At 42.4% G+C, this 22,946-nt stretch overlaps 1 protein-coding gene across 3 annotated transcripts in view; it reads left to right on the top strand.

Moving 5' to 3' along the window:
- SUPT3H (SPT3 homolog, SAGA and STAGA complex component) overlaps positions 1–4,673 on the top strand; it is a 327,848-nt gene extending 323,175 nt beyond the window's left edge. For 2 of the 3 annotated variants that reach the window (XM_084754841.1, XM_084754844.1), the window contains one exon: positions 4,515–4,673. In XM_084754841.1, the coding sequence (XP_084610967.1) occupies positions 4,515–4,649 (135 nt within the window). In that variant the 3' untranslated portion in view covers positions 4,650–4,673. The remainder of the gene's footprint in view (positions 1–4,514) is intronic. The other variant, XM_084754843.1, reaches the window with a different exon arrangement.
- Positions 4,674–22,946: the final 18,273 nt, after the last annotated feature.

Raw genomic sequence — 22,946 nt, 5'->3', positions numbered from 1 at the left:
CTGTGCCCAGCAGGACCTTTTTTTTTTTTTTTCCTTAAACTTTTGGTAGTATTTTTTACTTAAGGTCTGTTTTGTTCTAATGATACAGTGACTCTTGCTGACATATCTCATATTTGTAGTGTATCTTTTTCCACTCCTTACTCCTTACCAGTGAAGTAAATTTCTGAAGGCAGTGTGTAACTAGCTCTTGTATTTTTAACCCGTTCATTTAATCCTTGACTTTCAGTTGATGAGTTTAACCCATTTATCATTATGAATATTATTGGCAGGCATGAAATGTCTCCTTTTGTCCATTTATTTTTGGTTGTATCCTGGCTCTGGGGGAGGGAGTGTTGTAAATTGCTTGTTCTTTTCTAACCTCTTTCTAGTTATTTGTGGTTTGGTGGTTTCTGTCACACTGAAGTTTGATTCTCCTCTATGGTCTACTACTACTACTACTACTACTACTACTACTACTACTACTGTGTTAAATAGTTTTAGTTTCTCAGTTGCCACTGTTACTTTAAAGATTCCTTTTTTTATATTATGTGTACGTGTGTGCGCCTGTGTGCACATATGTGGACTGTGTGCATGCACTGCCCTTGGAGGCCAGAAAAGGGCACCGGATCCCTGGAGCTATAGGTGGTTGTGAGCTGCCTGATTCAGGTGCTGGGAACTGAATTCAGACCCTCTAAAAGAGCAGAGTGCTCTTCCTCACTGAGCCATCTTTTCGGCCTTGAAATTAGTGGTTTCACGCTGGTAGTTATAACCCTTCTATTAGTGTGTGACTTCCTTAAGTGTCTCTTGTAGGTCTGATCTGATAATCATGAATTCCTTCATCTGATTTTCTTTCTCTTTTTCTTTTCTTCTTTCTTTCTTTTTTAAGATTTATTTATCATGTACATGGTATTCTGCCTGCATGTGTGCCCACGTGCCAGAAGAGGGCACCAGTTCTCAATCTAGACTGTTTCGAGCCACCGTGTGGTTGCCTGGAACTGAACCCAGGACCTCTGGAAGAGCAACCAGTGCTCTTAACCTCTGAGCCATCTCTCCAGCCCTAGTCTTCTTTTCTGAGGAACAGCTTGTCTTCATTTCTGAAGATGATTTTGTTGGGCATAATGTTCTTAGTTGGCAGGGTTTCTGTTCTCTCCCTCAGTCATTTGCATATGTCATCCTACCCTGGTCTGAGCTATAACAGTTCTGTTGAGTGGCCTGCTGGAAGTGTAGTGCGCTTCTATGCGGCTTGACGCTGCTCTCTGCGTGAATTTCACGTTTCTCTTATCTGTGTACCTGTATCTCTCTGCCTAGTAACACATTTTGATGGAAAATCTATTTTCAGTGAGGGTCCTTTGAGCTTCTTACATGTGAATGACCATATCTTTTTGAAGCTTTGGGTCCTTTTCAGCTATTACTTAGTGATGGGTTTTCATACTTGTTCCATGTTCTTCACTTTATGGAACTCCCATAATACAAACTGCGTGTTCACATAAATGTGTTCTGTAAGTTTTTCTGGGCTTCCTTTGCCTGTTTTGTTTTGGTTTTTAAGTGACTAAGTCAGTTCTAGCGTTCAGAAATCCTTCTTCCTTCTGCTTATTCCTTTATGTAAGTTTTCTGCTTTATCTTTAATGAATTGATAAAGGTTTTAGCTACAGTTTTTTTCCAGGTAGTTTTCTTTTCTCATTTCTGTCTTTGGCAAATTTCTCATTCATATCCTAAGTATTTTTTTTTCAGATTTCTTCATATTTATTTATCAGTATTCTCTTTTATCTCAATGGATTTACTTAAGGTCGTTAATTTTGGAGTTCTTAGGGGCGTGTTGTGGATTTCCTTAAAATTGGAATCTGTTGTGAAGAACTTTATCTTTGAGGTGTCATGTTTCCTGTCGTGCTGTGAGCACTCCTACTTTCCATTTACTGCTTCCAATTTTATGACGTCACACAGGAATGTTCGAAGCTTAGTTTTGTTTCCTACTTAAATGAGCTCTCAAAGGCCACAGCGCTTTGGTGGGTGGTTATAGTGGAGCTTGAAAGTTCTGTGTCGCTCCTTGGACTTTGCTGTCATCTGTAGTCTGTATCATTCCAATATCCATATGTGTGCTGCTGAGGCAAGCATGTGTCATCCAGAGTCTAAACTGTAACTGCTCGTAAAACGTTTCATGAACGTGCTTGTAAGACTTAGCAATGAACTTAGGCTTCCAATAGTGTGTGTCTTCAGACTGTAGAGTCAAGCACTGCTAGTACCAGGGCTTGTGGCAGCCATTGTCGTAGCTGTAGTGATGTGGACTATGTAACTGGGGAATCACAGGACACTCCAGTGTTTATGGGATCAATATCGAGACTCGCAAGGTCACAGTATGTGGGAGGCTCTCAGGATGGGTGAGGTGTTTCCACAGCATGCGTCCTCTGAAGATGCAGGACAGGACTGGACTCCCCTCAGGTCCCACAGGCTGACTGCAGATGATGCCGGCATCTATGGAGGTAGTCACGGGCTCACTATTGTACACCACAAACAAGACCTACCTTAGGGCCTGCATGAGTTTGGGGATGAGACTAGCAGCACTGTTAGCCACTTTTCACAGGGCCATGGACCATCTCCTGGTCCCAAAGAACATATATAATATCAGAGTGGTTTGCCACCAGCTATAGTCCCAAATCCATAGGCTGTGAAAGAAATTGCCCCTAGGTCTCCCAGGGCATGTGCAGGTGACCATTTGGGCTTATGACACATGTATCCACACATCTGGAACCATGAGACATGGAGGAGACCTTCACTAGACCCCACAGGCTAAGCACAGTAGTCTGAAATATGTGGCCTTGGAATCTGCCCTGCTAGAGTGTCAGGCACAGACAGGCTTGTCCCGGGTTACATAGAGAACACTCAGCTGGGGACAAGATTTGAACATTGATAGCCACAGCTCTACACCTGAAAGACATGGAAGTGACCTGCCATGGTAGCTAGGGACAGGCTGTAGGCTGGGACAGCAACCTGCCCTGGTTGCGTCTGGGTGTACATAGAGGTGTGAGAGGTTGGGCTGCTAGCAGCTGTCCCTGGAGCTCTGCAGTGAGCTGGAACTTTCTTACATCCCAATAGACAAGTGCAGACAAGCCTGGGAATTTGCAGCAACAGCCACAGTCCCAGTGTCGTGCACTGAAAAGAAGGACTTTAACTGGGTGCCATGAGGCCAGCAAACATGGACTCAGACTTGTGGCTGCCACTGGCTATTGTCCTGAAGGTACAGGACACTGAGAGGACACAGCAGCCCTCATGGTATCAGAGGCCTGGCCCCAGGCCCCGAGGGCACAATGGCATCTTGCATTATGTTGCTGTGGCAGTTCGGGTCTGGCTTGGGGGTGGTTAGGGAAACCCAACATGAGTTCTTTCTCGTGTCAGAGCTGTACCAGAAGTATCTGTATCTGGCACTTCCGCTCCCCTGTTCTCATCTCTGCCCCAGAGAGGTTGAAGGTACATTTTTGCTTTCTTCTTTTCTCTGGCTCCTTACTGCTTTTCAGAGTTTAACTGTTATTCTGGCTCTTCCATGGCACAGCTGTGCACAAAGAACTCCATTCAGCCGCCTTAGTTGCCTTCCTCTGTCAGTGTCCTACAAGATGACTGCGGTAGTAGAGATTTTGATCTGAAAGTGCACGGGCTCCAGACTAGCCCCGGAGTTGTTGGCTTGGGAGGGGCAAGAGGTCCTAACATGAGATTTTAGTCATTTTTTTCCATTTTTCTAAAAATATATCATCAAAAACGTGAAGTTGTGAGTTGGAGGTATGGGCGTGACCGTTGTGGGTTAAGTGATACGTAGCATGCCGGTGAGGGGCTTTCAGCCTCAGGCCTGGCTTTTATAAGTGAGACTCCACACAGTCATGAGAGCTCTTCTCACTCCAATGCAAAGTCCTTGGTAGATAAAAGGTGCACTGCTGCCTTCTGTACCTGGAATGCATTGTCTTACTGCAGCTGGTGTCCAGTTTTGAAAGTGACACCTTATGCTACCATGATCGTCCATGTATATCTGCCTCCATGGGCCTCCGCAGATAGGGGTTTCCACACTGCCGGTGATGAACACCATGCCCTTGAGATCGCCATACTGCAGAGAGGAGGGAAGGCCTCCGTTGGTGTCTGTTCCCACAGCCTTCCACTCCAGACTATAAATTAGGCCTGGGAAGACAGTAATGAGTCAGTAATTTATAGACTATTACAATGCTTAGTTAGAACTGACTGTGGAGCATGTTGAATGGAGAACACATGTTTCCAAAAGACAAACAGGCCCAGCACATCTCTTCCCTGGCTCAACCCACCCCAATCCATTAACAGGACAGAATGGGATGCCTTATTTTGCATATCACCCACTTCCCCAAAATAGCCTCGCTAACCACTTGTTAACCACACTGACTTTAATAGAATGGTCGCTATAGCTTTGCCACCAGAAATATTCATATTAAGTGCCCTATTAGCTTGTAGCCAGCAGTCTACAAGACAGGAAGAAAGCCCCTGCCTCCTCTCCTCCAGCGACTTGATGTGATAATTCATTGCAGACTTCTTTGTCTTTGACAGAGTGCCTACCGAAGGAGTGGGATGGCTTTCCTGGCCTGCTGAGGGAACCGTGGCTGCGCCTGCTGCAAAGAGAGAGGGATTGGTACACCAAGCTCATTCTTTCCTGTCCGGACTGAAAATAAACTATGAATTTACCTTTTCCTGCCCTAGGGCGTGGCCTGGTTTGTTTTTTACTCTCAGCTGTCTGCTTCCAGCTCTTCCCCAGCCTCCTCAGCCTTGTTTACCGAGTGGGCCGTTGCCTAATTAATGGCAGGATGTTGAGGACGGTGTGTAGGTGGACAAGAATGCACATCACACAATTTTGAATTTTGAATTTGGCATGGATTTGCTGCCCTCAGCTCATAAATCTTAAAAGCAGTGTTGTATGGTTTTTTTTCCTCCAGTGTTTAGTCTGCCTATTATATGATGCATTCTTATGATTCAGATTTGGGACAAAAGAGACAAAATTAAAATGAGTCATTCTACCTTCCCAGTGACCCACCAACTGGGGTTCCCATCATGTTGATTGTCCCTGTGTGTCTTAGAAACAGTTGTTTTATAAACTTATACCCATCAGAGATGCACCTGGTGGGACAAGCTACCTGTTCCCTCCTCTCCTGTCACCTCGCTCACTGAAGAGGTTATTTTCATGCCTTCCTCCTTCACTCACAGAACTTGCGGCATCCATCTTCACTTCCCCACTTTTCCAGCTAAACCTCCCCAAGCCACATGCACACGCACACACATGGCTTCCATGTAGGTTCAGAAGCTGCAGGCTTCGACCTTTTCCAAACCTATTTTATTTGAGGTTCTTTAATGCTTACACCTCCCTTCCAACCCACCTGCCCTAGATAGGAGAGAAAAGAGGTTAATGGGAACAGGAGAAGTAGACCTTTTTGGAGTCAGTTCCTGGGGCGTAGTCAAGAGGATAGATGGGAAACAAGCAAGAAGAGAAATAGAAAGATGGACAACAGCAAGCAAGGAGATAGAAAGATGGACAACAGTAAAGAAGAGAGTTAGTTAGAAAGACAGCAAGCAAGTAAGTGAACAAGGAGCAAGGAGTCAGACAGCAGGGGAGACAGACAGAGACAGACACATAGACAGAAGAAAAGTTCTCCTGGGCTTTAAGACCTTCAGCTTGTACCACATATACCTGGGTCTCCAAGTATTTCTTTTTCCTCCATTCCTAAACCTCTCCTCAACAACTAAGTCTTCTAGCTAGTCGTTTAAATAACAGTTGGTTTCCCTTAACCAGCCGTTCACCACCAGCTCAATTCTTCCTACCGTGGAAATACCTCTTTTCTCTCCTTTTTGCCGTTCCTGGAGCTGGTCTTGGGGAGTGGCATACAATACGTACAATACATAAAGCAAAAGTTGAACAAAATAATCTTAAATTTCTACTGATCTACAATACCAGTGTAAAACATTTGAGCCTAATAGATTCAATAATCTACCTTTTATCCTATAGTTCTATATCCTCCCCTTTTATTCTTCTCCCCCCCCCTTTTCCCCTAACACTAGATAGGATAGAAAGATAAGAGAGAAAGAAAGAAATCCCAAAATGTAACCTTTACTAACTTATAACCAAGCCCTTTGACAATAACAAACATTGCTAACCCACCAGAAACACCCACCCCTATTGGCAATGGGGGCATCATGTTCTCAAGATTACTTTTTGCTGTCTGGGGGTAAAAACATCTTTTGGGTACCCTTAGGAAAATAAGATATTGGCCAAGTGCTGGAAAAGCTAGCTGTATCTGTTTCTGTCCAGTCTTTTTGGGATTGATCCTTTGGGCTAACCCTTTTAAAGTTGATATGCATGCAAATTCTTGAGAAAACGGTAGCAGAGGCAGTTTTAGAGGTTGAATCACCTAAATTACCTGCTTTGTCTTCATTATTATCTGGGTTTTTGCTCTGAAAATACACAAACTTTTAAAAATTTGCTACATATATGTGGATTATTCATTGTGTACAAATTATCTAAAAATAAACATCTGCCCTGTTTTTGAGCAGGTGTAAGGCATCAACTTTATACATCTGTTTGATCTGTAATATCCATGCTGTATGAAAGAATGGCATGTCATAAGGACCAGGTGGCCCTCAAGATTCCCTTCCTATATGAACACATTCATGTTTCAGGTGGTAGGAGGTCTTCTCTGGTCAGATCTAATCTTTATAAGCTTTGTTGGTAACCATATTTTTTCATGTCCCCATCTCAAAACTATGGCAGGTTTCCATTCCTTTGTCAACAAATCTTTATAGTATATTGTTTGTCCTAGTTCCTCAGTTTTTTCTATAACCCAATGTCTCTCAGCTCACCAACATTAAGAAAATTTAAAGTCAAGAAAGCATTATTTAATCTGTCCCTGAGAGTTTTTACTCTTCCTTTTGGTTTAATAAGCATATCTTTTAAGGTACGACTAGCTCTTTCTACAACTGTTTGTCCTGTAGGATTGTGTGGTATAACAGTAATGTGTTTTATATTATAATATGAAAAAAATTTCTTCATCTTATTGGATACATATGCAGGAGCATTGCCAGCCTTAATTTGTACAGGTATTCCCATAATTGCCATTATTTCCAATAAGTGTGTAATCACACAATCAGCCTTTTCAGAACTTAAAGCAGTTGCCCATTGAAACCCTGAGTATGTATCAATGGTATGATGTACGTACCTTTGTTTTCCAAATTCTGCAAAATGAAACACATCTATATGCCAGATTTCATTCCTTTTGGAAGAAAGGATTAAAATAATTCCTAGGATTATTTCTAGCAGGCAATGGAATTTGGTTATACAAAAAAACAGGTAGGACACTTTTTAATTATGTCTTTGGCTTGTTGCCATGTAATAGCCAATTTTTTCTTTAAACATTTACAGTTGACATGATGCTTTTCATGAAATTTTGAGGCTTCTAACAGATTTCCTATTAGTAATTGGTCATTTCCTATATGAGATCAAATATGAGTAATATACAAGGGATAGTTTCTACTTCTGATGGCCTGTTGCAATTCCATAAATAACAAAGTCAATTCTGAGTTCTCAGGAGTAAATTCAGCAGTTTCAATATCCAAAACAACTGCATATTGAGGTTTAGTAATTATATTAAGAGATTCAGGAAAATCTAACAGCACCATAAGGATTACATACAATTCTGATTTTTGTACTGAGGTATATGGGCTTTTTATCACCTTAGTTATTTTATCTGACTTATAACCTTGCCATTCCCATACTGTTTACATCACTATAGAAGGCTGGTGCCTCTGGAATTGGTGTTCTCTTTACAATACAAGGAAGGATCCAATTAGTTATTTTTAGTATACATTTGCTTCTTGGTTATTTGTTATTAATTTCTCCAAAGTAGTTACTACAAGCTCTTTGCCAATCTTTCTTCATTGATTACCCAGAATGACATAATCTCAGCATTAGTAAGAGATACTACAATTTCTGATGGGTCTGTTCCTGACAGTTGGCATAGTCTTATTCCACCTTTTATAATTAATCCAGAAATTCTCTCTATGTGTGTCTTCAATTTTTTACTTTGTTTATGTGCTAAGAAAATCCATCCCATGATTTTATCTTCCCTTTGCATAATGAGCCCAGTAGGAGAATGAGTTGAAAGCAAAATAACCAAAATACAATCAAGCTTAGGATCAATACTATCCACATACGCATTTTGTGGTCTTTGTTCTACCAGAATTAACTCTTTTTCTGCTTCAGCTGTTAGACACTTTGGACTGTTTAACTCTGAATCCCCTTTTAATGTTTGAAACAAGTTACTTAACTCATAAGTAGCTAATCCAATTGTAGGCCTCAGCTATTTAATATCTCCCATCAATTTTTGAAAATCATTAAGAATTTGCAACTGATCTCTATGGATTTGTACCTTTTGTGGTCGATTTTTGTTGTTGTTGTTGTTGTTGTTGAGTTATTTCATAGCGCAAATGGGTAAGTGAATGTCCTATTGCTATTTATTCTGGAGCAATAAACCCCCTTTGTGTTTCCTTAAACATTTTCTCCAAAGTATCGGCATCAGAATCAGCCAACATCATCCATGTAATGGTATATGGTAGATTGAGGAAGTTGGCTACGAATTATTTCTAATGGTTGTCACAAAAAGTTTTGACATAATGTTGGACTATTCAACATTCCCTGTGGAAGTGCCTTCCAATGGTCTCTCTTTATTGGACCACTACTGTTCAGAGTAGGTACTGAGAAAACAAACCTTTCCCTATCTTGCTCATGCAAAGGTATCGTGAAAAAATCAATCTTTTAAGTCAATTACTATTATAGGCCATGACCTAGGTAACAAAGAAGATAAAGGAATTCCAGCATGGAAAGGACCCATTGGTTGAATTACTGTATTCACTGCTCTTAAATCCATTACCATCCTCCATCTTTCTGATTTCTTTTTTACAACAAACACAGGGGAATTCCATGGGCTGATAGACTCTTCTATATGTGAGCCTCCAGCTGCTCTTGTACCAGTTGTTGAAATGCCTGCAGTTTTTCTTTTGTTATGGGCCACGGCTCTTGCCACACAGGTCTGTTTGATACCCGTTTTAGGGGCAAGCCTGTTGGTATGTCAGCAGTGGCCCTTTTTATAAATTTGGAAACTCAACACCTGTGAAGGTCTGTGTTTGGGTAATCGGCAGAGCTTGTGGTTGTTCTTGATTACACATGTCAATACCTTCCCCAGAAGCATCGACCATTTCACCCCTAATTTTATCACTGTCTGTCTCTGTGATTGCAGGAATGTTAATTTGAGTACCCCATTGTTGTAAAAGTTCCTTCCCTGGGTATGTCAGCCACATAGGGTCTCAGCTTCCCTGTTTGCCTTCTGGTCCCACACACTTAATCCACCATATACTTTGTCTTATTTAAGATAATTTACCAATTCCTAAAAAGTGTGTATTAATCGTCTAAAGTGACCAATCTGGATTCCAATACTTTAGAGAGAGGACCATGACGTCTGCTCTTCTGTCCACCAAACCTACTATTTCAACACCATTCATTTGTACCATTAATTTAGGTCTCTGGTCATTAACCATTGTTTGCCAGAACACATATCTTCCAGTATTCCCAAATGCACCTGTTCTTTCTGCTGGAGTGGCTTTGCCCCTGATGTAAGGAAATAGTAACAGCTGAGCAATTCTATCCCTACATTAATTTGCATCTCCTTCTTTACATATGACATGATTTTAATTTCTTCCTTAGAATCCCCATCTATAATATCAGGCTGCACAATAAAGCCTTGAGAAATTAATCCACTTCTTCCCAAGATTATTCCTACTGTCCCTGAAGGTAAAGGACCATAAATACCAGTGGTTGTTTTGTAACATCCAGCCTGTGGGAATAATGTAAGTGATTTACCTGAGGCCAGATCCAAAGCTGCACTGCCTTCAGTAGCATGCATTAAATCATTGATACCTAGTCTTTGTTTTCCTGCAGGTTTGTTACCTCCTGGCTGACCAAAGAAAGACGGCTCATATGGTTTGCGGCGGGGCCTTGAGCTAACAGGCCCTCCTTTTGTTTCCCAATAGCAAGAGATTATCTCGTCTCTCTTGGATTGACAGTCCCTAGACCAATGTTTTCCCCTCCCACAGTGACTACAATACCCTGGAAGTCTTGGCATATCATCACCATCACAGCCACAAGCTCTTGTACTCTTATACGAAGAGTACCATTTACTCCAAAGTGAAGGCATCTGTTGTTTTTAAGGTCTGGAACTTATAATATTACAGTTTCTTTGCAAATGGCCACATTTACCACAATTAAAGCATTGGATGTTTTGGTGTCTGAGACCTCTAGCTATAGCTTGTCCTATGATATTGTTTTGATGCGCAGGAGAGCTAATATTAACTGTCTCTTAACCATTCACCTAATGGAACTCCTAGTGCTGTTTAATGGTCTAATTACTCTCTTACATTCAGTATTTCATATGCCATGATCAGTGTTAACGCCTGACTGGTCTCAGGGTCTGGTATGGCTCTGTCTAGAGTTGAACACAATCTCTCTTAAGAATTCTGTGAAGGCTTCTCCAGGGCCTTGAAATACCTTAGTAAATGAAGTGGTTGTTTTTACCAGGCTCCTCAACCATGTCCCAAGCTCTTAAGGCTGCAACACAGCATTGTTTAATTACTACATCTTCAGATCGGGTTTGTTCTCTTAAGTCAGCATAAAGCCATTCACCAAGCAATTGACCTTTAACAACATCTATCCTTGTGGCTTCATTTCTCCACCACGATAACCACTGTAACTGTGGAGCAGCTTCTAACACAGCTGACACCAATCCCTTCCATTCTTGGGGAACAAGTCCATGGTACATAACATTTGTTTATATACTTAACATTTATTACTTAACATATGGTGCTCAACATTTGTTTGACAAAAGGTGAATGCATTTTATACCATACAACAGCCTCTTTAAAATGCTTTAAGTCTAGGATGTCTACTGGATGCCATGCCATCTCATCATAATCCTCACCACCACCATTAGCAGCAATATGTTGCACAAAGCCTGGAAAAGATGATGGTGTCTGTGTAGCCCTAGAGGATCTCTCTAACAGAGCACTTGGCTCCAAGGCCCTTTTGGCCTGTCTGCTTTCCCGTTCCTCTAGAATCTTTATAGCCTCTTTGGCTGCCTTTTTTTTTTCTCCATGCCCTTCCACATGCACGCTAGTGCTCTGGACACCTCGCTGGTGGAGCAGAGTGTGGCAGCAATTGTGGGAAACACTGGCTTTCGGTTCCCAGGTGTCTTCCCTTTACCAGTGGTACTTTCTGCTTCCTGAATGCTTCAACTTCTACCCGCAACTTCTCTAGTTGTACAGCCAACTCTGCAATCCTTCCCAGAATGATAGAATTTACTGGCCCTTCCGGTTTTCATATCTTATTGGTCTTTCTTCTGATCTTTTAAAAAATGTAATACAGTAAAGAAGACAGAGAAAAACAGAAAAGTTCCCTCCGGATATAAAGCAGGAAAGAACTTTGCAACAGCAGCTGTGATTTTGCTGATGCCCTGAAACAGCATGGTGGCACACGACTTTAATCCCAGCACTTGGGGGACAGAGGCAGGTGGATCTCTGTGAGTTCTAGGTCAGCCTGATCTACAAAGCGAGCCCAGGACAGCTAAGACTACACAGAGAAACCCTGTCTCGAAAAACCAGGAAAAAAAATCTCTGTGTCTTCAAAACCTGTATCTTCCTCCACAACATTAGTAGTTAAGTTACCCATTAGGCCCTAAGCATGTTTGTTGGGCACCACCTATAGGCTTTGGCCTTTTCCAAACCTATTTTATTTGAGGTTCTTTAATGCTTATACCTCCCTTCCAACCCACCTACCCTAGATACGAGAGAAAAGAGGTTAAAGGGAACAGGAGAAGTAGACCTTTTTGGATTCAGTTCTGGAAGTGATTCCCCTGGCGTAATCAGCAGGATTTCAGCAAACCAGCAGTTCAACCAAAGTTGCTGTTGGAACCTGGAACAGCAGCAGGAACCTGGAGCCCCAAAGTATTCTCTGGCACAGATCTCTCTGGGAGCATCTTGAAGTGGAGCAATGAATAGCCAAACAATACCAAGATCCAGAAAGCCTCTGCCTCCTGTTTTGGATATATATATCCAAACAGCATATATATATGCTCAGAGTCTGTACTAAGATGTGTTTCAGCTGGCTAAAACCAAGCCCCCACACAAGGTGGTTCATCTTCTAGTGGATAAACATCACCTGTTCTCTCACAAATCTGTTCCCCATCCCACACTTGGGATTAATACAAAAACTTGTGGACATCCACTACAAGAAGCATGGTCAGAAAGTGGGAGCGTGAGGATTTGGGTATTCATGTCATCCCTTCAGAGTTCTCCTCCGGTCTGGAATTGGGCAGAAGCACTGCTTGCTGGGAGTGGCTGAGCTGCCGTTCTAGCATCTGTAGTTTCTCTAGTAAATGAGGAAATGTAACTCTTGGGAACAACCCAAAATATAGCAGATGCAATGGTACAATTCCTGATTAAATATGAATTACAAAGGAGGAAGCTATGTCCTTGATTCTGTGAGAGTTTCTGGTTAGGGAGAGAGAAATAAGAAGAACAGAGGTTTTCTATGCGAACAAACCCTCTGAGTCTCAGCTGCTGGTGCTCTGTTTGCCTGATGTGTGCTGATCATTTTTGGGGGGAAAAACATGTGCGTGTTAGAAAAAAATAGGTCTGGAGAGATGGCTCAGAGGTTAAGAGCACTGCTGTTCTTCCAAAGGTCCTGAGTTCAATTCCCAGCAACCACATGGTGGCTCACAGCCATCTGTAATGATACCCTCTTCTGGCCTGCATGGGTACATGTAGGCAGAACACTGTATATGTAATAAATAAATACATTTTTTAAAAGAAGAAAAATGCAGATACTTAATATCGAAAATCACCAAAGAGTTTTGATGTTCTATCCATGCCTGTTGAAAAGCATGACGTAACTTTTCTTTTTGTCATCATTCTTATTTTCCTTGGCATTTCTAATCATGGAAAACTATAACCCTGCAGTAACCATCTTTACTTTGAAAGTAGAAGCACTTACTGTATTTGGTTCTCATCTGCCAGGCTTAAAGATCTAAAATTTTCAGGGGCTAATTTTCCCTACTGAAAACTCTTCTCTGCCAACATCATGTATTTGGAAGTTGCACAAGGCAGAGAATGCAAGGTTTTGTTTTTCCCCTTCATTTTATTCTACCTAATCTCCTTGTAGTCCCAGGAAAGGAAGGCGCAACGTATACTTCTCTCAAGAGCATGACAGCTCTGTGTTTTTGTTGGTCTGGAGTATGTTTGTCTATCTTGAACCGTCTGACAGGTAATTATTTATAAAATCTGGTTTTGCCCAGTGAGTTCACATAATACCTTTCACTTTTCATCATAAGCCAGGAAGCTGAATTAAGAATAAAACAAGGTCGTTTGTGTCTGTCCTGAGCGAGCCTAGATGTGCCCATAATTGCTCGGTATTAATATTTCTTTATTCTTTTTTTTCTTTCCTACACTTAGGTACTTTCCCTAACCCTTTAAACAAGACTAAATTTGAAGTAAAACAAAATTTTATGAACAGTGATATAGATAAAATTTAACAGAAGGAAAAATCTCAGAAATGACACTTCCGTAAACTATCCCTAAGATTAAAGTGTCACATATTATCATAGGTAAAGAAGGCAACTGTGAGGGTCATTGGAATTGTCACACACTTGACAGATGGAAAAAAAAAACTAACCTTGCCTAGAAAGGGAAAGTGACCATCTTGGATCCCTGAGTAATGGCATGAAGACATCATGTATGATAAGCTGTGGTCCCTCAGCCTCGTCCTATGCCCCACCACCCTGGATTTATGAGGCTATCAGCAAGACACACCAGGGTTCTCATATTCATCCCACACATTATTTCTTCTTCTTCTCCTCCTCCTCCTCCTCCTCCTCCTCCTCCTCCTTCTTCTTCTTCTTCTTCTTCTTCTTCTTCTTCTTTGAGGCAGGGTTTCTCTGTGTAGCCTTAGCTGCCCTGGACTCACTTTTGTAGACCAGGCTGGCCTCAAACTCACAGCGATCTGCCTGCCTCTGCCTCCCGAGTGCTGGGACTAAAGGCGTGCACCACCACTGCCTGGCTATAACCTTATATCTTAATGATACTAACTAGAGACACGCCTAAAGCATAAATGTAAAATCCTAACAGTGAGCCTTTGGATGGACTGTGCTAGTAAAGGACACTTTCCACACATGGGACTCAACTCTAAGTCAGGAATGAACACACCATTTCTGGGTGGATGTTTGTTGTTGTTGCTAATCCCTTATACATCAGAGATAAAATATGAAAATAAATAAACCCACAAATAATAAAAAATGTCCCTTCTGGAAAATTGGTGTTGCCCCTAGACTAAGGTAAAGGAAACAGAAATACTGTGCCACCTAAACTCAGAAGTGTAACTTTCTGGAAATGCCCTTTAGAGGTCATGTCATCGGCTTTTCCTGCCTTCACATGTGATAATAGTTGAGATTCAAAAATAATGTTCCAATTTTAGGGGCCAAGGTTTTTATTTAGAACCCATCAGAAGTGCAAATATTTTCAAATGGTCTATATAGCTCCTGTGTTACTGTCTGTTCTTTGTTTTTAAAAAAATAACAAACAACCAAATCCAGTGTTTTACCACATAGAAGATAAGTAAACATAATTAGTGATCTGTGGTCTGAAAAAAATAACAAGCTTATTTGTCTAGAAATTGTAAAGTTCAAATTTATGATTTTTTTTTAATATAACGCCCAAATTAGGCATTGCCTTCAGGCTCATGTAAGCCCTTGTGTGGACGTAAGTCAGTATGGAGAATGAGCACTCTCATCTGCCCTCCTGGAACTCAGATGCAACCTTCCCAGGTCGCAATTTAAACTTTCCCATCAACCATGTATACATCTCATAAAACCTTTTACAGTTTCCTGTATGCTCTGGCTGAGCATTTCATAGTACATAAACACTTCCACAAATAGTGTACGGGCAGCGAGCGGAGTGTGTTAAAGCAGCCTCTCCTTCCATGAAGCTGAGTCCCCAGCAATGTTCTATCTTATTTGGAATCCAAGCTGAAGTGGGGTTTTTTTTTCCTGCTGCACAGTGGTAAGGAGCAGGGCCGCCAGCAGTTTCTGTGGAGTTGTGTTCATTAAGGGAAAGGCTCGCTACAAGGGCATCCAGCCAAGCTTAAGCAACAAAGCCACGCTGTGGGAGTTGGATGTAAATGTGATGGTTAAACAAGGGCCAGATGCCCTGGGAAACTCAAATATCAAAAGTCGTATCTCTTAAAGTGAGTCTCAAGTGTTGTAAGGAGGATAGTGGTACCATGGTTGGGGGGGGGGGGGGCAGGGTTTGGATCTAAGTATGAAACAAAATATCAAGCATTCAAATTGCCCTAAATCATGAAAATTTTGGTAATCAACATAATTTGAAATGGTCAGCTCTTTCTTACAAGGGAACAAGAACACTACATACAAACTGCTGCGACTCTGCTGAGAGCCTTGGATCTTGCGGCCCCTTTTCTATAAAAATAGATACAGGGGAAGGAATGAGTGGAAAGGACCAAAACACAGTTGTGCATATCTACTTGCTATGTGGGTCTGGAAAGAGGATTTCCTGTTTACCTGGAGGACCCCAGCACCTGTGTGGGGCAGCGCTCAGATGCCTGTAGCTTCAGCTGCAGTGTATCCAATGCCCTCTTCCGGACTCCGTGGCATCCAAACACACATGTGCATACACTCAGACCAGTTCACACACATACTAATATGCTCAGAGAGATGCACACAGACCCATAAATAGTAATATTAAAATAAAAATGTGAAAACAGTATGCCATCAGGCTCATTTGTGTGGCCTGGTCAGAGCAAGCTGCTGTGAGCGATGCTTCATGAGTCGCCTCCTGGAAGGCTCACCACGCTCTGAGGTGCACACAGCATGGCCCAGAGGCAGGAGAGGAAACTCAGGAACTTGGCAAGTTAAGTGCTTCATACAGAGTTGTCCAGAGTGTAACTAACTGCCTTTGTACCCAGCACTTTGATCTCACCATTAAGCAGTATGGAATATACTAGAAACTTCTGGGGACACAGTGAAGAGAAAAACCTTTCTTATACCAAAAAGCTTGTTTACCAAAAAAAAATCATTTTAGCTCAAAATATCCCTTATCTATTATGTACACAATATAGAACAAAATGTATAATAGGATGTAATTATGTAGAATGCCAATTCCTCTTTAGAGTTATGTCTTAGGATAAGTATGTGTGGATACTGTGATACATGTTAAGAGTCTGGCAGGAGTGCAGGCGTGGGTGCTGAGGAGTTGGCTCCGTGGGTAGGAGCCTGCTGGGCGAGCAAGAGGATTTGAATTCAAATCTCCCAACACCTTCAGAAAAAGTCAGATGTGGCTGTGCATGCCTGTCACCCCCAAGAACTGGAGGTGAAGGGTAGAGACAGGAAGAATGCAGGCAGGGGGTTGCTGACTCTCGGGCAGAACAAGAGAGAGCCTGTGTTAAAAGAGTAAGGCAGACAGGGATGGAGCAGAATGCCCAGGGTCATCCTCAGACCCTCACGGGACACACGTACCTGCACATAAACATGTACATGCATGAACACACCACAGAGACTGAGGATCCTTCTAGAAACTGTGACCAAGAAAACCTCCTCAAAAACCCATGCATATGTTTCCTCTCCTTCCTAAGTGCTGGCTGTATCCAGAGGAGTTATAAAGGCTATTTTTGTCTGCTTTTACTCAAGCTATCTGTCCGCGTTCCGGCATAATAAGCCCCATCTTGTTCTCATGTGCTTGCAGAGGCTGATCCAGGCGTACAGATGGCAGCATGCAGAACATGCATGAAACGGCCTTTTGAAATAGTTGTTCCTCAGTTATGATGTGATAGGCCTAGCTCCTCTTAGTCTGGCAAGCTTGTGTGTAGGTAGAGGATTTAGTATACAGCGATAAACAGGAAAATGCAAAGAAAGTGGCTGAGTGCAATTTGCATTACAAATTTTTTTTTTGCAGCTCTCATCTATACTTAAAATTCAAGCCCCGGGGGCTGGGGAAGTGGCTCAGAGCTTAGGAGCAAGCACCAGCTGATGCTCCAGAGGAACCGGGTTCATTTCCCAGCACCCACATAGTGGCTCACAGCCGTCTGTTACTCCAGTTTCAGGGGGTCCAGTGCCCTCTTCTGGCCTTGTAGATACCAGGCATGTGTGTGATGCACAGACATACATGCAGGCAAAGAGGGCTTTGACTGGCTTCCTCAAGCCACTTCATTTTCAAGGGGTTATGTCAGCTGCCAACCACATATTATTTCTCCACACTGGCCTGTAATGTGCCCCCTCCCACTCCCCCAGGACATCCCCAGACAGCAGCAAATGCTGCTGTCACTGGTTTAGCTTCGGATGCCTCCATAGGACCTTCAAAGAGTCAAGGAGTCCCATTGGCTGTAGGCAGTTTAACACAGCATGGGCAGGACCCATGTAGGTGTCAATGTCCGTGTTCATAATACCATAGGAATATGCCAAGACTGAGGGGCCAGATGACAGAAGTCCTGAGTGTGTGGTGTCAAGGAGTTAGGAGCTGACTCTTAACTATAGCCAGGTAATTGTATCCATACACAAAAGGAAGAGGTAGAAAGTTCTGGGCCTCACTGCAGATGTCAATACAGAGATGATATTCTTTTTAATGAAACTACAATATGTCCTAGCTGTACAGCTTCTGGTTATATCCCAAATGAATCCAACTCAGCATGCCACAGAGGGGCTTGCACAGCTATGTGTGTCATTGCACTAATCATTTTGTATGCCCATCAGCATACATGGTTAGAGGAAATAAATACACGGTGAGATTTCACTAAGCTGTGAGAATAGTGAACTTGTGTCATTTGCAGGAAAATGGGCAGAAACAAAGATCATCATAAGCAAAATAAACCATGTTCAAAGAAGCATGTACCCCTCATAAGTAGAGAGATGAAAGATAGATAGATAGATAGATAGATAGATAGATAGATAGATAGTAGATAGATAGATATGAAGCGTTCAACAGGCACTACGAAGGGAAGAATGGTCTAAAGAGAAAGGGAAGGGCAAGATAGGGTGATAGGAAGAAAGATATATCACACACATATATCCATGAAGGCAGAAGGGGGGACCAGTGGAGAAGGGGGCAACTATGAACCAAGCCCAATGGTACCTATGGATGAAGATGCCATACTGATGCCCACGATTGTGTATGCTAGCTAGAAATTGGTTTGGTTTGGTTTGGTTTTAAGCCTCAGAAAGGCAAAATGGATGAGACAGCCTTATGGCAGCTTCTCAAGCTGGGTAGGCATGCCAGTGTTCCAAGATTCACAGGCTCCTGGTGAGCCTCGCTTCTGCATTCAATGTGGAGGTGAGCAAAGTCTCAAATGCTCTCCATGTATACAGAGGAACGGCAGGGCGGGGAGGAAGGGAATGGATATGTCTCTTCTTTCCTGGGTTGTCAGCGTGAAGCTGCTGTCCTGCGATGCCCCGCTCTCCTTCCTAGCCCCTCCCCATATTTCATCCTGGGCTTGGCAATGGCATCTTCTGTTTCCACAAACTTATTAAGCCCCTGTTTCTTCCTGGGCCTTCAGGGTAGTGTCCCTAGTCACCTCTCCATGGACCTGTAGCCTGCACCAGATGATGAGTTTCTTGCGGGCAAATTTTGAGCTATCGCTTCCCTTTTCTCCCCATGTGCACAGATGATGCATTCAATAAGCATCTGTTGCTTGCTGGTAGAAGTTTGTTTACGCTTGGGCTTAGAAGCCTTTGAAAAAGATTTGCTTAATCTGTTCTCGCTGCTTGCTTAACTTACTTGCCAGAAATCTGCAGAACTGCAGAAGATCATAGTATTTTCCCCCTTAAAGACAAATACGACGCACCAGAGACCGAAGTGTCCTGTCCTCCTTACCTTCTCACAGCTGGGACACAGCACCTGAAAGGGCAGCCTAAGGAAAGAAGGAATTGTTTTGGTTCACAACCCATCGTGCCCAGAACACATGGCGGTGACACTGGGAAGCAACTGGCCACACCTTCCAAAGTCAGAAAGCAGAGAGATGAATGCTGCTTCTCAGCTGACTTCCTCTTTTTTTTTTTCTCTTTCTTATTCAGTCTGGGATCCCAACACCATGCAGTACGGGTGCTCACACACATTCGTGGTGTGTCTTCCTCCCTCAGTCCAAGGCAGGTCAGCAGAGGGAACAGTGTAGTGACGTGGGACTCCACCTGGCTTGGGTTACACACAAACTCCTCTTCTAACAATGCACTTGGCAGCCTAGGACTCTTCCCTTCATGTACTATGTGCACATCTCTCCCTGTACTACGCACCTAGCAACCTAGGACCCCCTCTGCCTGCCTTGAGATGTACACACATCCTCACTTCAAATAATTGGATAAATTTCTCCTCCCCTTAATGAGGTAGGATGGTTGATATTTAACTGTATTCCCAATACACTGGGTCATGGTGGACAAGCCAGTTTAGCATGGAGTGGTTTGGGGTACATACACAATGTAACAAACCATCCTCTGAGTGCTTTTTGGGAAGCTCTATTTTCCATTTTATGCCTATGTATAATTGGTATGCATATGATTAAAATCAGATGCATTATGGGACAGGATATACAGAGTACAGAAATGGTTATATAACTCAAAAACTGCCCTTCAAAATAGAGAACCATCTAAATTATATCCCTTAACAACCAAGCCCTCCTTTCTTGAACCCCATAAAAGGACACCCCAAATGATAATCAGTATCCTTGAGTATGTTCACTCATGTGATCCTCTCTCAGTCTTGACAGTATTTGTTTCTGATGTGCACAGTCCTTTTGCATGGAGAAAAGCTAACCTTGCCACTTCTGTAAAGCCGTGTGAGCTCTTAAGTCTTATGAATAAGAGGCCAAGAACCCAGAAACACCTGTCCCAGCCCCCAACCACTGGTGACAGAACCCCTCTGAAAACACCTTTACAGATATATATATGGAGTATTATCCAAAATTATAATTTCAGGGCCCAATCTGGCCTGTGGAATTGTAGAAAGACACTCCTAGTACCACTTGGATCAACTTCTCTATAGAGTAAATAAAAGCCCGTTTTGTCCAGACAGATGCCATCTCATTTTAAATAGAGTCATATGTGTCATCGAAATTTATGTAACATTCATTCATTCAAAGGTCATTCTGAGATGGGTGGTCACCCCATTGGTAACAGTGCGTGAAGTGAATAATGCTAAGGCCTAGAGGTCCCATCTCCAGCCCAATGTAGAGAAAAAAAAGGACACTAAGATTGTGGTAGTTAATTAAATTTTTAAAAATTATCTAAGAGATAGAAAATGCCAGCACCCAAGAAGCTAAGCAAAGACCACAGGTGTGAGCTGAATCGATGGCCTAGTGGGAAAAAGTATCCAATATTCAAACCTGATGAGTTGGTTTTGAATCCCCCACCAACACCGGAACTCACAATCAGAAGCCAGTTTGCAGGACTCACACAGTGGCTCACAACCATCTGTAACTGCTTCCGGGGGATTCTGAGCCTTGTTCTGACTCCACATGTACCAGGCATGCATATGACGCACAGACGTACATGCAGGTAGAATGCTCACACACATAAAATAAAATAATGATATTTTTAAGGCCAGATGTACTAACATATCTGTGTCCCCTGCACTTCTGCAGGAAGAGGGAGGCAGAGACAGAATTCCCCACAGCATACAGGCCACCTAGCCTGGTATATGCAGTGGCAAACCAGAGACGCTGTTTCAAATATGGTGGAAAGCAGGGACAACAGCCTAGATTGTCCTCTGATCTCCACACGCACACTGAGGCATGTGGCCATGCCCCCCACCCACCCATACACCAGATGCATTCCAGGCAACCCTGAACTACATATAGCCCTGTGAAAGAGAGGAGAGAGAGAGAGAGAGAGAGAGAGAGAGAGAGAGAGAGAGAGAGAGAGAGAGAGAGAGAGAGAGAGAATGGACCAAGCAACAAGCAAGCAAAGGAAACTGTTGCCTTTACATCTCTGCGGTGTCTGCCATTGTCTCCTCAGATGTCCAATACCAACCAGTGTATGTCCTCAGAAAGATTTGGGCTACCTTAACCCAGATGCAAGAGTAATTATTTTTCTATTGACAGAAAGTATCACCTGAACTTTTTTTCATATGTCTTATTTTGGGAGAAATTTATGACATTTTTAACTTTAGGAAGTTTTGCTTTCCCTGACATTTTATTACTTTGCATATTTGAAACATTTCAATCCCAGACAATAAATATTATGTGATTATTGTTTTCATATGAACAGGCTATTTCCTCCTGAATTTTCTAACCCCCTTTTCCCAGCTTATGATACTAAAAATTTATTAGTAACAGCTTTTCCAGAATCACAGACAGTGGAAATAGAAGGGGCAGGGGGGTGAGAGAAGAGGGCCAGTGGTAAAAATAAACTGAGGTGTGTGGTTTCCTTCCTGATGAGTCTCGGTTTTTCTTGTTCAGTTGAAATGAAGATTATATTTATTCTATAAATCATTTTTATGATCTGTCATAACCAGTTATCCTATTCAATGGCATTCTTACATCATCATTGGGAAGCAAAATGAATCTCAACAAACCAGATGATGTTAGCACACCACAAGTCTCCGTGGTTTGAAAACATCCACCCTCAAAAGCCAGCCTCATGGCTCCCTTGACTTCAGGTTTTAGACCAAGTAACACTTCTTCAAAAAGACCCCTCTAGCCACCCTGTGAAATGTTGAAATTCTAACCTCTAGCCCAGAATGCCGACTTCTCCATCCTGGCTCCTTCTTCACTCTGACCTTTGCTACTTTCTAATAAACCATCTCACCCATTTACTTTATTGTCTCCTTCATCTAGACTCTGTAATCGGCACCCAAGGCCCGCTCTGGGCACTGCCTCAGCCTGCCACACAGAACCGTGCCTGGCAGCACAGTGAGCGGGCAGCCAGCACCTGCTGGATGAATGGGAGAATGTTCGGTACTTAGTTCTGCAGATCTGTTCCTGTTCTGCCTCAGGTCCCAACAGGAAATCTCCCCACAAGTCCTCTCAACGTCTTCATTTGTGCTTTTCAAGGTGGTTTTTTGTTTGTTTGTTTGTGACAGAGTCTCTCTGTGTAGCCTTGCCTGTCCTAGACTCACTTTGTAGATCAGTTTCTTTTTTTAATCTTTTATATTTTGGGACCAAGATGGCTTGGCAGTTAAAAGCACTTGTCACAAAAGCCTGACAGCCTGAGTCCTGTCCCCAGACCATCAATAACAGGCAGAACTAACTCCCAAAACATAGCCTCTGATTTCTGAACATGCTCTGTAGTATGTGAGTGACCATACCCATACATGTAACACATACATGTGCAATAATAATTATTTTTTTTTTACATTTTACACTGAGGGGCTGAAGAGATGGCTCAGCAGTTAAGAACGTTTGCTGTTTTCTCAGAGGACCCAGCTTAATTCCCAGCATCCATATGAGAAAGGCGCAATTGCCCAAAACTTTGGTGGATCTGATGCCCTCCTCTGGCCCCCTCAGGAACCTGCGTGTCCATGGTGCATACAGATAAGTAGGCATGCACACATGTAAATTTTAAAAACTTTATAAAAATTTTAAATAAAAAATGTTTACAATTTTGATGCTTCAAAACTCATATTGAATCTCCAGCAGTAAGAAATAAGGCCACTACCATTAAAGTTATAATGTAACTGTGTTGCCAAGAGAATTATACCAAACTTTATATCCATACTAAGTCTCGTTGCTTATTTACATTTTCATTTTATGACGTTGTCAGGCTAGCATTTGTCAAGTCACATGTTACAAAGATTTTTTAGATGGGGCATCCAGAATATATTCTGGGAAAAAAAATCAACTCAAACTAACATAGTTTACACATAACAGTAAACATTTTCAGATG

This window comes from Acomys minous, assembly GCF_964271855.1.
Source record: "Acomys minous genome assembly, chromosome: 13".
Classification (NCBI taxonomy): domain Eukaryota; kingdom Metazoa; phylum Chordata; class Mammalia; order Rodentia; family Muridae; genus Acomys; species Acomys minous.
This window is presented reverse-complemented; position numbering and strand designations above follow the sequence as displayed.